At 48.3% G+C, this 14,403-nt stretch overlaps 1 protein-coding gene and 1 pseudogene across 1 annotated transcript in view; both read right to left on the reverse strand.

Annotated features, from left to right (window-relative positions):
- Smarce1 (SWI/SNF related, matrix associated, actin dependent regulator of chromatin, subfamily e, member 1) overlaps positions 1 to 14,374 on the reverse strand; it is a 16,747-nt gene extending 2,373 nt beyond the window's left edge. The window contains exons 1-9 of the mRNA XM_023718129.1: positions 14,240 to 14,374; positions 13,060 to 13,112; positions 12,839 to 12,882; positions 9,785 to 9,889; positions 4,983 to 5,063; positions 3,925 to 4,056; positions 3,566 to 3,737; positions 1,142 to 1,314; positions 579 to 687 (exon numbers count right to left, since the gene is read on the reverse strand). Coding sequence (XP_023573897.1) covers positions 579 to 687; positions 1,142 to 1,314; positions 3,566 to 3,737; positions 3,925 to 4,056; positions 4,983 to 5,063; positions 9,785 to 9,889; positions 12,839 to 12,882; positions 13,060 to 13,066 — 823 coding nt within the window. The 5' untranslated portion in view covers positions 13,067 to 13,112; positions 14,240 to 14,374. The remainder of the gene's footprint in view (positions 1 to 578; positions 688 to 1,141; positions 1,315 to 3,565; positions 3,738 to 3,924; positions 4,057 to 4,982; positions 5,064 to 9,784; positions 9,890 to 12,838; positions 12,883 to 13,059; positions 13,113 to 14,239) is intronic.
- LOC111817387 lies at positions 3,370 to 3,472 on the reverse strand (annotated as a pseudogene).
- Positions 14,375 to 14,403: the final 29 nt, after the last annotated feature.

A 14,403-nucleotide genomic window follows, 5' to 3' on the forward strand; every position in this document is an offset into this window, starting at 1 on the left:
GGGGGATGGCTCCCGGGCGTCCCTGTAATCCTGCAGGGTAAGGAAGCTGTCCTGGAGGCCGGAACCTAACAGCAAAGGTCACAGGGAGGCAGGGGGAAAGGTAGGAGGCAGCGCTGAACACCAGGCTTCCGGTTTTTAGTTCTCAGTGTGGAACCCAGATTTAGCATAAAGTACGAGCTGTATTAAAACATTTTGATGAGTAAATTTCAATAAACACAACTCCTAACTCTAGGAGTTTAAAAAAACTTGGAGAGCTAGCATCTATGGGCTTAGGGCACATATATATATATATATATATATATATATATTTCAGCTTCATTTGTAATTTTTCCTAAAAATAGAAATACTTTTACAACGCAGAAATGTTACAGGTTAGATGGTGAAGTCAATGCTGTTTCAAATTTAGCAAGAATAAAAATACTATCGGGTGGTCTGGGCAACTACTCTGGAGATAACATGGAATGTAATAACCACTATCATCTTGTTTTGAAATTCTCTATTATTATTTATTTTTTTCCTATAAAACATTCTGGAAAAAAAGACAAGGACAGCAGAGTGACGGGGAGGGCACGGCTAGCGGTGTACCCTTTTGAGTTCGTTGTTGAATGAATCTGTGCTTTCAAGGAATTTCCTCTTCTTCTCCTGGTGCCGTTCCTCTATCTGAAGGAGTTCGGCTTCCAGTTTTCGCTGTAAGAAACACAATCAGCTTTCACAACAACTCATTTCCTCTGCAGCAAACGTCACCCCCCCACACACCCACACACCCACACACACGGGAACTACGCCTCTGCTCTAATGGTCCACAGTCAAGCAGCACGACAATGTTTCCCATGTTTAGTGGAACCACTTGTTCCATGATTCTAGCTACAGTTTTAAGAACAAAATGTAACAGAAGGGTAACCACGACTAATACAGTGAACTAAAGGGTGCCGCTCCAGGCCTGAGCAACTCTGGGAAGCAGCAGCACAGCAGCAGGCGGCCAGGCTGTCCCGGTGTCTCACGGCTGGCGCCGAGCTGCAAGGCTCTGCCGCGCTCATGAAGGACAGCGTGCCGGGCTGCTGGACCAGGGCCCAGTGCTCCGTGCCGGCTCCCCCAGCCAGCACGGGCTCAGATGCTTCTCGGGCGGTGCGGCCAGGCCTACCTGGTGAACCATGAGGGACTGGACCTGGCGCTTGAGGACCTGCATTCTAGCGGTGGTGACGACGGACCGGACGTCGGGCACCACGCTCTCGCTGAGGATTTCACTGATGAGGCGATGGTTTCTCTGGAAACGGGCGGTGGCCGTGTGCTTCATGGAAAAGCCATCATCGTAATCTGGAGGAAGAAGATGCTCTGCAGACGGGGCTGCGGTGACCACGAGCAGGAGGGCGCGAGGACACAATGCTGCACCAAGAGTGAGGCCTGCGCCGCAGAGCATGGCGGGCACCTGCTAGAGCCAGACGTGGCAGAATATGTTCACGGCCCTGGCTTCAGGATCCAGATGCAGGGCCTGCGACTGAAATTCTGCAAACGCGAGACGCTTGGTGGTGACGTGTGTGCTGGGCTGGCTCTTTGAGATGCGTGAATGCCCCACTTATAAAATCAAAGCTCACCAGACTCAGGTCCCCAGGCAGCATCGACATTTTACTCGATTAAAGATGTGAAGTAATTTTATAGGAAAGAACAAGTATCTGCTCCCCATGTACTCTTAGTTGTGCCAGGTCACGCCCCCACACAGCCGTGAGCAGCGCGCACGTGGGTCTGGCCACACACTCATTTCCATCACCGGACAAGGTTTCCACCGCACCCGCTGCTCGGGCTGTCCTGGTTCTTCTCTGTGCCACACACCTGCTCACCTGCCACTGCCTTCTCCCTACTGTCCGGAAGGAACTTGCCCAGAAGTAGGTAGGGCACGCCCTTGCGCAATCCTCACGAGAACAGGGTCCATCTGGGCCCCACCTCGGCACGCCTGCAGAGCCACAGGAAACAAGCTCTACAGCCCTGCCACCATGCTGCGGTGACGCCCTCTGAAGCGTCACTGCTCACAGCCTCCGCCGTCCCTGTGGGCCGCGGCGCCTGGCTGTCCTTTTGGGCAGCATGCCTGTGCCTCGCTTCCCTTCATGAGCCTGGTCCACCTCCAGAGGGGGAGTTCAGGACCTCAAACCATCCCGATGCTGGCACCCTGAAGCCCTATCTTACAGCTCACTTGAGACTGTTTCTGAGGGAATCTCTTTACTCCTTTTCAATTTCACACTGTTTTTTTAAATTTTTGGTGGTACTAGAAAGTGAACCCAGGGCTTTCACATGGAGCTGCACCCCAGTCCTTTATTTTTATTTTTGGCAGAACCATGGATTGAACTCGGGCCCTTGCGCTTGCAAGGAAAGCGCTTATTCTACTGAGCCATCTCCCCAGCATCCAGTCTTTTATTTTTTAAGACAAGGTCTTGCTAAGACTCTAGGTTGTCCACGCTGCTCTTGAGCTTGGGGTTTTGCTTCAGCCTCCCCAAATGCCAGGACTCAGCCATCATCCTTCACTCGTGGACCTCTTCTCTGGCCTACGGCTTGTTGCCAGCCTTCGTTTCGCTACTACAGCTCTGCATCCCGTGTCTCAGTTCTGTATGCTTTTCTTGCATTACCAATCACATTCAGAGAACTACGTGGCTGTGTATGTTAGTGTCTCTAACACTGCTGATTTGGCTTAACACTCAGTATCATTTCTACTCCATGATCTGTTCTCTGAATTGTTACAACCTACTGACTGTATTGATGAGGGCATTTGCCAGTATCTTAGCCAACTTTTTTTTTTGTAGTACCAGGGATTGAACTCGGGACCTTGCACTTGCCAGGGAAGCGCTTATGCTGCCGAGCTATCTCCCCAGCCCTCTTAGCCAATCTTTTAAAAACTCTGTGACTGCTCTTCCCAGGGCATCTTAAGTTATGTTCTTGATGTTGCTACAGTGCACAGCGAGAGCTGCCAACCTTTTCTACCCTGTGGTGGCACAGAGGCAACAGGCTGGGCACCTGAGGAGTGCTCCTCATGGGACAGCACAGCCGCCTAGGGGTGCCCGCTGCCCTCGCCATGTGTAAGCGCGCATGCCGCCCACGGGCTGTGCTCTCCTAGTGGATCGAAGAACTGACTGGAAGGAAGACCTCAGACGCTTCTCTCTGCTCATTAACTTTTTGCCTTACAAGCTTTTCTTAGCAAATCTTTGGAACTGGAAAGATATCAGGCAGAATCCGCTGCCCTCTTGCTCTTTCCTGACGCCTGGGAAGCAGGGCAAGCAGAATCCCACCGTGACCCCAAACACTTCAGGCATCCTGAGTATAAGATTTGGGTAAGCCACAAATATGCTCTTTACTACTTTCTAGGATGCAAACAATGTCTTTTTCTCAGGGTAAATTCCCATAAAAAGCTTACTCTTACTAAAAGGGCTCTTTGAACTGATGAGAACAGACACTACGCTTGATCTTAGCCAAAAGGCTGAGAAGTGATTAGCCAAAGGGCTCTTGGCTGTTGCTTGCTATTTTATGAAACCAACGCTCAGGGCTGTCTCCCGTCTCCGTCGAGGCGGCACCCTGGCCTCACCATCGGGGTCTTCCGCAGGCTGGATGCTCATGTAGGGCTCTCCTTTCTCCATGCGCGACTGTCTCTGCCGGCTCTCCTCCTCTAGCGCAGCCTCTGCACGGCTCTTCGCATTGATGTAAGCCAGGTACGCGGGGGAGTTGTGATAGGCCTTCATGGACTCATTGTACTCGATCTGAAAGCCAAGGTGTGCAGTTCACGGTCACACGAGGACAGAAGGCCGGCGCGAGGGGCGAGGGGCTGCCGCGGCACCCTGAGCTGCAGGGCGACCTTGCGTTCTGGCCAAGTCAGGTTTCTCTTGTCAGTAAAGGCCCACGCCCAGGCACTGTGCGTGCAATCAACGCCACCCCGTCCCCGCCCACCTTTTCTGCTTCGTATTCGTTTAAATATTCTTGCTTCTCTTCATCAGTGAGATCTCGCCACATGCCACCAATGATCTTGCCAATCTCCCACAGCTTCAGGTCGGGGTTGGAAGCCTTTACTTGGTCCCAGACCTTAAAAGGAAACAGGTAAAACTTTTAATGTTGACTCAAAGCAGGCCGACACTTAAAAGTATGTTTTAACACAGAACTTCTAAGCATAAACAAAAGCAGAGGAGACAACGGATGCCTCATCAACTGCCTTTAACAGTCAGCAACAGGTTGTCCTCATACCATTTCATGTTACTGGACTGTTCGCTTGTTAGAGACACTCTTATGTGGCCCAGGCGGGCCTTGCCCACCCAGGCTAACGCGATCTTCTGCCTCAGCCTCCCCAGTGCTGGGACTACTGGTATGTGACGCCTGAGACATGGCAAAGCGGCAGCCAGTCTGCCTCTCTGTTCCAGTGTTTCATTTGCATGACATAACGTATCACCATATTGCCAAACACAGGTGTAAAGTTATGAGCACCAGTGAGCAAACGGTGGTTAAAATGCTTTTTTTTTGTGGAACCAGGGATTGAACTCAGGCCCTTGTGCTTGCCAGGGAAGCACTTATTCCACTGAGCCATCTTCCTGGCCCAAAACACTCTTCTTTTTAATCAAGATATTGGTTATATTTCTAGTGTAATATGGTTTCCAGGGAAGCACTTATTCTACTGAGCCATCTCCCCAGCCCCTGTAATGTAGTTTCATCACCAAAAAATTTTGGAAAATTCAAAGAACTGTAAAGAAGAGCAGTGATAAGCTCGCTGGTTCCAGGCAGCCGCCGTTTTCCAGGCTTTCCTGTTCCAGTAACTGCGGCGGCTGCGGCTTCTAGCTTGTCTGACTTCCTCTCGCCAAGTGCATGGGCTTCCCGTGTGCAGCACGTCCTGCCTCAAGGGCTGGGACTCGGCGCTCTCACTCTTACTGGAGCCTAGCTCTGCTCTCTCAGGCTTCCTGGCCTCACAGGGCGTGGGCGGCTGAGAAGCAGCGGCCCCCCCACCCCGCCTGGGCGCCTACCTTTCTGCTGTACCTCATGTAGGGCATCAGCGGCTTATCTGGTGGCTTTGGGGGTTTTGGAATCGTAATGCCAGAGGATGCCTACAAAAGAGTTAAATGCATTAGTTATTCACCCGCAAGTTCACTGGCAATCTGAAAAAGAGAGTCCCTTACAAATTCTAATGCGTCTTTCTTTCTTCTACTCGTCCATGAGAACAAGACTCTATTTTCTCCACGGAAAATAGCTAGCACTGCAAATTCAGAAACGTCCACATCACAGGAAAATGACTTCTAGCATGTAACCTTTAGGGCTCACGTGGCAGCTTACTGCCACTGCTCTGACAATCTGGCTGTAAGAACAAACGAGTATTACGTAAGAACCCACACACTGCGCGCGGAGCGCCTTACTGAGGACACTCCTGGCCCCTTGGAGTTGGCTCAGCTGCCGCTGCGCATACAGTCAGCCCTGGATTATCCACACTCGCACACTCACACGGTCCACAGGCGCCGGCCATGCTGCCAGGAGTGCACCCCCAGGGCAGTGCTGCCCAGGCCTACCTGTCGGCTAGTGGTGGCCACACAGGGGACTCCGTCCTCTAAAGGAGCAGGTGAATCCCGAGTTCACAGCCTCCTGCGGGAGGTGGATAAAGCCCAGCCCAGCCCAGCCCAGCCCAGCCCAGCCCACAGAAGTTTTAGTTTTGAGGAAGACAAAAAGGGAAAGATGGGATGGAAGGAAAGAGACGGGAGAAAAGGGGATGTAGACTCTGAAAAGCATCTTTTTAAAAATGTAAAAAGAGGGCTGTAGACATAGCTCAGCAGTTTAAGTGCCTGCTTAAGCAAGTGCAAGGATCCCAGTTTGATTCCCTGGTACCACATGCTGTGCCTGCCCAGTGCTGTGCCAGCCCTGAAACCGGGCATGGCGGTGCACGCCTATAATCTCAGTGCAGGGAAGGCTGAAAACAGGAGGTTCGCCATGAGTCCACGCTGGAGAGTGAGACCCTGTACCAAAAAAAAGAAAGAAAAAAAAAACAAAGTAGGCAAGAACAAAAAAGAGAGGGACCTTAGGGTGCTGGATCCCTGGGCCTGCTATGCTGGTGCCGGTGCCAGCTGCCCCCGGGACATGTTGAGACAGGGCCTGGTGGCACACACCTATAACCCCAGCTCTTGGGAGGCTGTAAACAGGAGGATCATTATGAGTCTAATCTAGTAGTGAGATCCTGAACACCCTGTAGACCCTAACCCTAAAATAAACAAAACAAAACAAAAAACGGAGGGACCCTAACAGGTGAGAAATGAGTTCCTTGCCAGGCTGAACTCTAGGCAGGAGACAGGCAGCTGTGCCTGGCAGAGGCCAAAGCCACGAGGCCACGAGCAGCTGTCCCCTGTGCCTGGCTTCTGCAGAGTCATGTGCTGTGTCCCGACAGAATACTGGGACCCCTGTGGAGTTGGAGCGGCTGTCTGTAAGAGCACTACATTCTTTTTTTTCCCCTGTATTTTAGGGAAGGGTCTACAGGGTCTCACTACTAGATCGGACTGTAGTGATCTTCCTGTTTGCAGCCTCCCAAGAGCTGGGATTACAGGAGTGTACCACCACGCCCAGTCTCAATTGCTGTGCGCCTTGGGCCAGCATGGCAGGCCCGGGAGATCGAGCCCCCAGGCCCTGTACCTGCCTGCAGGTGCTTTAATCCGCTGAGCTATTTGGCCAGCCCAAGAGCACTACATTCTCTTTCCCTCTGTGGTCACTGTGGCAAAGATCCAGATTCCTTGCCTCACGATTTCAGTCCAGAACTTGGGGGCTGGCACATCACTCTCCCTGCCAATTACAATCAAGAAATGCCTGCCTCCCTGCATGGAGCTCCTTCCTGCCCCAGCGCGCTTTTAAACAACTCTACAGCTCTCTGGAGTCAAGGCAGCCCTGGCCTTCTCAAGAGTGCTTCCTTGGGCTAGGGAGACAACTCCCAGGTCTAAGTGCCTGCCCAGCAAGCGTGAGGACCTGGGTTTGATCCCCAGTACCACCTCATGCTGTGCTGGCCCCAGAACCCAGTGTGGTGGCACACGACTATAAACCAGTGCTGGGGAGGCTGAGACGGGAGGATCACTGTAAGTCCGAGCTGCATGGCAAGACTTTGTACCAAATAAATAAATAAAAGATTTAAAAAAGAAAAGTGCTTCCTCCTCAGGCTGGAGCCGGCACATGTACTCCTCTTCTAGCCTGTGGCAGGCGATGGCTTACCGCTGACAGAAACTGCCCACAGCAGTGGGCCAGGGCAGCCCCGCATCAGGCCCACCTCTTAGGGAAGGGCAAGCCCTACACAGCCAACCTGACATCAAGGACTCACGGCAGGAGGCCACCAAGTCTGGGAAAGCATTCCAGCCCAGAGCCTGCCCCACCTCCAGGACCTTGGGGCGGGCTGCTACCCTGGCAAAGGTGGCGGAACCCTGGGAGCTATTTTTTAAAATAAGAATTCTAAAACCTTTTAAGCTTTAGGTATGAGCTAAAACACTACAGTACAGACTTATTTTCTTTTTTATATTTTTCAAAGAATCACACTTCATCATTGGGCATGGTAGTGTACGCCTGTCACCCTTGCACTTGGGAGGCTGAGTCAGGAGGACTGCCCTGTGTTTGAGGCCAGCTTGGACTACATAGTGAGTTCAAGGCCAGCTAGTACTACACAGCAAGTCTCTGTCTTAAAAAAAGAAAAAAAAAAAAAGAAAAAAAAGCACTTTTCATAACATTAATGGGTTTGCTTATTTTTCCTTCTTTCTCCAAAAGAAGGAACATGAATCATTACACACTGAAGTGATATTTTCATGACACTGACTGGTAATTTACCATTGCAAAAATATAAAAGAAAGTAACACCCCAACATCCAAAGCATCAAGTGAAATGACAGCTGGTGTGAAGGGGTCGGCCAGAGAACTCTCTGCAGCGTCGATGAGCGCCCTGAACACGCAGCCCTTTCTACCCTGAGCCTGAGCCGGGAGAGCTGCGCTTGCTCCCGGCTTGCAGGGGCTGGAGTTTCCTTCCCAGAGCTGCTTTCCTTGCTGCCATCAGGAAACCCAGCTTTACCAGTGGCTCTCACTCTCAGTGAGTCGGGGGGAAACAAATTACACGTGTTGAGACTTCTCAGGAGAGAGCAAGCCACTGGGGCAGTGGAAACTGCAGGGCCCACCTGAGTCTGGGTTCGCTGCTTCCCAGGTCCTAGCTCTTGCTCTGCCAGGCCTCACCCAAGGGTCCTTCTCAGACAGAATCTTCATTAAAGTAGGGAACAGGCCACTTCCACACCTGTCCTTAAAAGCACTTTAAGGGTCACAGAGTGAAGAGCTGGCAAGGCGGGAGCTGCAGCGCTCGGCGGTCCCAGGTCACTGGCTAGGACCTCCCGAGGTCTCCAGTGAAGGAGCCCACTTCCGCAAGAGCAAACCCAAGCTAAGAAGGAAACGTGCTCACACATGCACGCACGCACACGCACGCACTCCCCAAATCAAATCATCCCAGGAGCACTGTTTTTATTCCCAGCCCATCAACACAGATAATCAAGAGCTGACTGTAAAGGGCTATTAAATATAATCATTCTTATTGATGGCCCACGAATAAATAAATGCATTAATACGAACGATCCGAAATTGATTCTGTTCACTGAACTGAGATGCTCTGTACCATCCAATAACCTCGCCACCCACCACACCTGTGAAGGACACATCAGGCCAGGGAGACACGCACCAGTGCACACAGAGATGTATGCATGCTGGAGTGCATACACCAACACGCTGCGGCAGATTTTTTCAGATACCATGAAATATGCATGGCACATAAAACTCGATATGCTAATGAAGTACAAATTATGCAGAACAATGAAAAATTTGGACAAACAAAACCTATCAAGCTAAGCAATGTGCTTACCAAGATAGACATACAGTTCTGAGCTTTAGCTGTGTTTGACTACAGGGTGAGAGGGTTTGCTGAAGTTATATTAATCGAAGGCACTTATTACTTATGAACACAGCAAAAGCCTACAGCCATTCCGGTTCCATATGTTTTCACCAGTGCCACACTCTACTGCATGTTGGAATTTGACTTTTGGATTTCATTTGCTACCTCCACTTCCTTAAATGGAGTTTAATTCTAAAATAAAAACTTTGAAGTACACCATCCAACTTTGATCATGAAATACCTATAGTTTTGGAAACTGCGTTCCCGGCAGGAAGGACGAGAAGTGTACTTCTGATTGTACATGTTTAGTCTGACACGTCAAAGCAAGTTAATTCCACTTCATTTTTATTCTGTAGTTCTTTGAAGACAGTAAAGTCTTTTTTCAGTGTCAACTGGGGAGACATTTTGTCTCAGAAGGTCAATGACTAAATCCAAAAGACAAATAACTCTGTGGCCATTCAGACTGGCAGGCCAGCCTGAAACTTTCTAGCCCTGAAAAAACCAGCTCTGAAATCAGTCCCAGAGCCCTTGTGACCAACGCCAATTACCTTAGGAAAGTGAAAGGTGCTCTTCACTTTATAAATGGCATTAAACCGGAAGGACATTCTCAGCTTGGGCACTGCGTGCAGTCTACACAGTAGGTGCCCAAGGCTTCATCCCTGCCAACCATCAACGGATTTTTCCTTTCTTCTGATAAATAGCCAAATCTTTTTTTTTTTTCTCCTTCTCAGTCTAAGATCGTACAATGGATGTTTAAAATACTTGAAAAGCCAGGTTTAATGATTTTCTTTTAAATGGCTGTGCTTATGACTCGAAAAGCCCTAACTCTGGAGGCATCTCTGGTCCATCCCAGTGGTTTGCTGGAGGCTGTAATAGTTGATTCTCCTACCGTGACCCGGCTGTTGGTGCCGGGGTTCCCTCCCAGCCTGTAGTTGTTGTAGGCGAGATGACTGTATGGATTGTATCCCACAAACCCTGGTGTGCTGGGCATTTGCTGATGGAAACAAATGAGACAAAAACACGAATGAGAAATGAGCTCAAACGAGAACACAGAAATGAAAAATGATCTGCATATGGCATGCAAAAGCAACCTGATTTTAAACAAGCAATGATGTGTTGTAACTGTTTTTTTTTTTCTTCATTGAGGAAATTAAATTTTTCTTTCATTGAGAAATCAATCAGTCTACAAGTGGTTTTTTTTTTTCTTTCTTTTTACAGGAGCTGGGGGTATCTGAGATTTGTGAATGTGGGTGGCTTGTTTTTTGAGGTCAGCAATACACTCAAGTGTTTCAAGCATTTGGGGTCCTTTAAGGTCAGCAGGATGACAGTAACTGATACGTGATGTCTGAGGTAGGGAAGCTTCAGGTGTGACAGGCTAGAAGTCTGAAAACATGCAGAACAAAACATGATTTACTTGACAGCTATGTGGATGCCACCAATGTATTCATCTAATAAAAACAAATAAAAACAAATGGGTCTACTTTTCAAAAGACACTTCTAAGTCTTTCATATGTGACAGATGAGAGACTCAACTCGGGAAACAGGGGTTGTGGAAAGGAAAGAATGTACGCTGGAGTCAATGAACGTCACATACGTGATTGCAAAACAAAGACTTGTAAGAAACGCATGGGCTTCCCTCCGGGGCGCTATCTGGTCTAACCCGGTCATTCTTTTATACGCTGTTTTCCATCTCTTCTTTGATCCTCTTCTGTACGTCAATTGCAAGCAATTTCTCCACCTAGTCTTAACGGGAACAGCTTTTCTAGCTGACAGACTCGAGCTTTCCCTTTTCACCTACTTTCCTGAAAACGCTCCCTTTCAAAACACGACTGCTTGCTGCAGCAGCAGCAGCAGCAGCAGCAGCAGAATTCTTGGTTTTTGTGAATTACACATTGATGTAATCACAAACGGGCTCTTATCTAACAGTGGCCTTGCGGGCAACATAAGGACATCCAACGTTCATGAACATCAGGGCAGAATGCATAGAAAGAATGCAGCAAAGAGATCAACAGTAGGGCAATTTTACCTAATGGAACGCAGTCAAAATAACTGGCAGTAATTTCATTTACATGCAATTAACAGTCTTGAATTGTATATACATGTAACACATTCCAATTAAGCTTGAGTTTGTTACCAAACAAACACGATGTTCGAAAACATGCCCCTATCTATATGTATGCAGCTCTGTCTTAGGGTCCAAAAGGCACTTCAGTCAGCACGTGTGATACTTTTCAGGAGAAAAGACAACTCATCAACTTCTAGCCTATGTAACGGGAAGACGCAAATTAAGCATATTTAAGTAGGCAAAACACAGATGAAGTATCAAAGGTACAAAAGAAGTGTATGTTACTTGGCGTGGAACAGCTGAGTGGTGAGGAGGTGGTGATGATGGTGGTGGTGGAAGGAATGGAACGGAAAAGAAAAAAAGGAGTCATTCCCTCAGCACCTATTCCGGTAGGTTCCTAACTCCTGGTCTATTTTGTGTGTCAGTGTGAAGTCATGATACAGAAATGCGACTTTAAAAAAAGTCAAAACGATTCCTCTCTACTATGAGACGTCGGAAGGGATTTGTGCAGAAAGGATACATGCTTTTGGAAATATTTTAACATCAAAAATGGCAAGTCTGTCCTTAAGACACTGCGCACTGTCGGGGGAGGAGACAGCATGTGCCTCAGAATGACACCCGCCAGGGTTGCAGCGATAGTGGGATCGCCGTTCAGCAGGACGCAACAGTGCGAGAACAGTGGGAACTGAAAAACTGGAGAAGGAAACAGGATAATGACCCCTTTTGCAGGCTGCAGGAGGGACACGTCAGCCCTGGCTGGGGGGTGCTGTCAGAACCTCAACTGGTCAGCCAGGGCATGTGCAGAGGGAGCTGAGAAGGGCCTGCCACTTGCGGGAATTAATTCTAAGGAGTGTGTTACACGGATTGAACTGAGAACACATTATACAGTATATCTTTTTAAAAGCACCATCTCCTTAAGGAAAAACAACTTACTGATACATGGAGCTACACCACCTAGCTGAGGGTTAATAAGTAAGACTGGTTATCTAGCGGCAAAAACAAGATCAAGCGAGGACCTACTTGGGAGTACAAAGTCGGTCAGCCTGCAATGCTGGCGGCAGGGGCAGGGCAGAAACACTAACAGGTAGCTATTAAGAACTGAGTGGTAGGCTATGCTCAGGTTAACAGTGCATTTTTTTAAAAAAAGAAACAAAACAAAAAATCCCCCCAAAAAACCTTCAAGGAAGTCATTTCGAGAAGGCCTGTACTGTTCCAGTTAGATCTGATTTGTGGGTCAGGCAATTATTTTCCATGCTGGTCAAGCTGGGCCAGACGTTGCTGGGTGAACAGAATCATTCACACCTATGATTGAAACACTTCAGTTGCTCGCGAGCCAATAAAATACACTCACAGGCTGATTCAAACTGAGTAGCAAGATCTCGCCCACAGACGCTGAAACCCTGACTTGAACAGCTTGAACATAAGAGCCTTACGAGACTACGGTTACACGAGGAGGCTCTCCTGTCTGATTTAAAATCAAAATTTTGTACGCAGACAGGAAAGGGGAGAAAAATACAACCAGCTGAAGGTTGGGTTTCAAAACAAAACGAAACCAGTAGCATGAGTATCACTCAGCACCGCTGGAAGACTGATCGGGGGGACTCACAAGAAGGAAGGGGCGACTCGTCACTGCTTCCCACTGGGAAAAAGGGGGCAGATCCGTTGGAGGCCGGAATCTCACAGTATGTGGTTTTAAAATGTTGGGGTTGGTTCGAGGTAAGACGCAGAGAGTTATTTTATTTAGTAGGAAGTGCTGATTTTTAGCTGAATTTGTCATCCTGTGGCTGTGATGATCAAGTGACTGTCACTGGAAGACATCTGGGTTTTTGTATCAAGGCCAGACTTGGCTATTACATTAACAAGAAAATTAAAACTTACTGTTGCAGGAGCTGGGGTGGGAGGTGGGGCATAAGATGGTCTTTCTGTTTGAAAGAAAATAAATAACTTCTTGTAAACAACTGAGATATAATACTATGCAACAAAACTACCAATGGTCCTGTTTTGAAGAAAAAAAAAATGAGAGTATTTTGGAATTCCCACTTGCTAGGGCATTAGCTTCTTATTAACATAGATCGATAAATAGAAAAATTGAGACTTACTTGACATTTTGGAAGGTTAAGTTCTCAGTTCCTTAAGAATGAATCTGAGACACTAAAATAAAAAAAAGGAAAAAAAGGAAAAAAAAAGAGAATCAAAACTCAGCAAGCATAAAAGAATGTTTTCCTAAAGAATAGGGTATTTTAATTGGTATTTCTGAGTAAAATTACTCCACTGTTATCTGCTGTAGTAATCAAGCCTTTTGCATATTTCAACTAGCTCTTATAGGTCATCTGGTTGATCAGAACTGAATGACTAAGAAATTACTGGGGATAGAGTCATTTAGAAATGTATTTTTAGGTTTTCGCTTATGATAACGGTGCTACATCTATATGGAAAACATTTTGCAGATGTAAACGTTTACTCAGACTGATAAAAAAATAATGACAATAGAATGTGATGTATCATCAGGGTGACCCCAACAAGGCCTACCAGACACTGACAGCTAGAGCTCCCTGGGTGGCAGCTCTATCTTGCTTTTGGGGTAATAATTTCTAGTCAAATGGAGCAGCAAATGGAACTGGTTATGACACTGAATGTCACATCGTCTTACCCCGGTAAAGGGCTTCCAAAGTGCTGGCGACACATTTGGAGAATCTCTCTGGGGAGCTCTTACCCAACTTCACAGCTCACTGCAAAAGTTACTTCCTCCACGGCACTTTCCTGATAAATTACCTGGGCAGAGTTAACTTTCCTTATCTATATTCCTATTTGCAATGATCCATAATCGTATTTCTTGCAATTTTTAAATGTGTCAGGGAACCGGCACCACCTGATTCATTACCGCGTTCCCAGCACTGAGCTCATTTCTTAATAAACGTGTTCCTGTTGAATACCAGCTCACAACGGACACATGCGAGCGTGTTCCTTAGATCAATATTCAATAGTCATGACACACCGTAAGACGGCAAGGGACAAAAATTTAGGCAAACACTTCTGCGACCCTCAAATAGTTTCACCCAACATTATGTCAACCAACAGGCTTTTCTGCTTCGCATTTTAAGGAAACTCCCTGGAGCGCCAGGAATAATAAAAATGCTGGTGGGCACAGAGTCTCTGCTCAGTGGTCCAAGCTGGGCCTGCCCTAATGGCTCATTTTAGGCAGCTGTCAACATCCGGTAGGCCTTGCTGGGGGGACTCCCGTCCAAACCCGCCAGGAGCTCCCCGTGCAGCGCACCGGACGGAGCCAGCGGCCTTTCCCGCGACTGCTCTCCGGGCCAGAATGGAAATCTGAGCGCTGGGCCTGCCCGACCGTCCGCGCGGGCGCCGTCCCCACGCACGCGCCGCACGCGAGCTCCCGACACCTCGCTCGCGCCGCTCTGCACCCCGGCCCGCCGCGCCTCCCG

This window comes from Octodon degus, unplaced genomic scaffold, assembly GCF_000260255.1.
Source record: "Octodon degus isolate 3935 unplaced genomic scaffold, OctDeg1.0 scaffold00056, whole genome shotgun sequence".
Lineage (NCBI taxonomy): Eukaryota > Metazoa > Chordata > Mammalia > Rodentia > Octodontidae > Octodon > Octodon degus.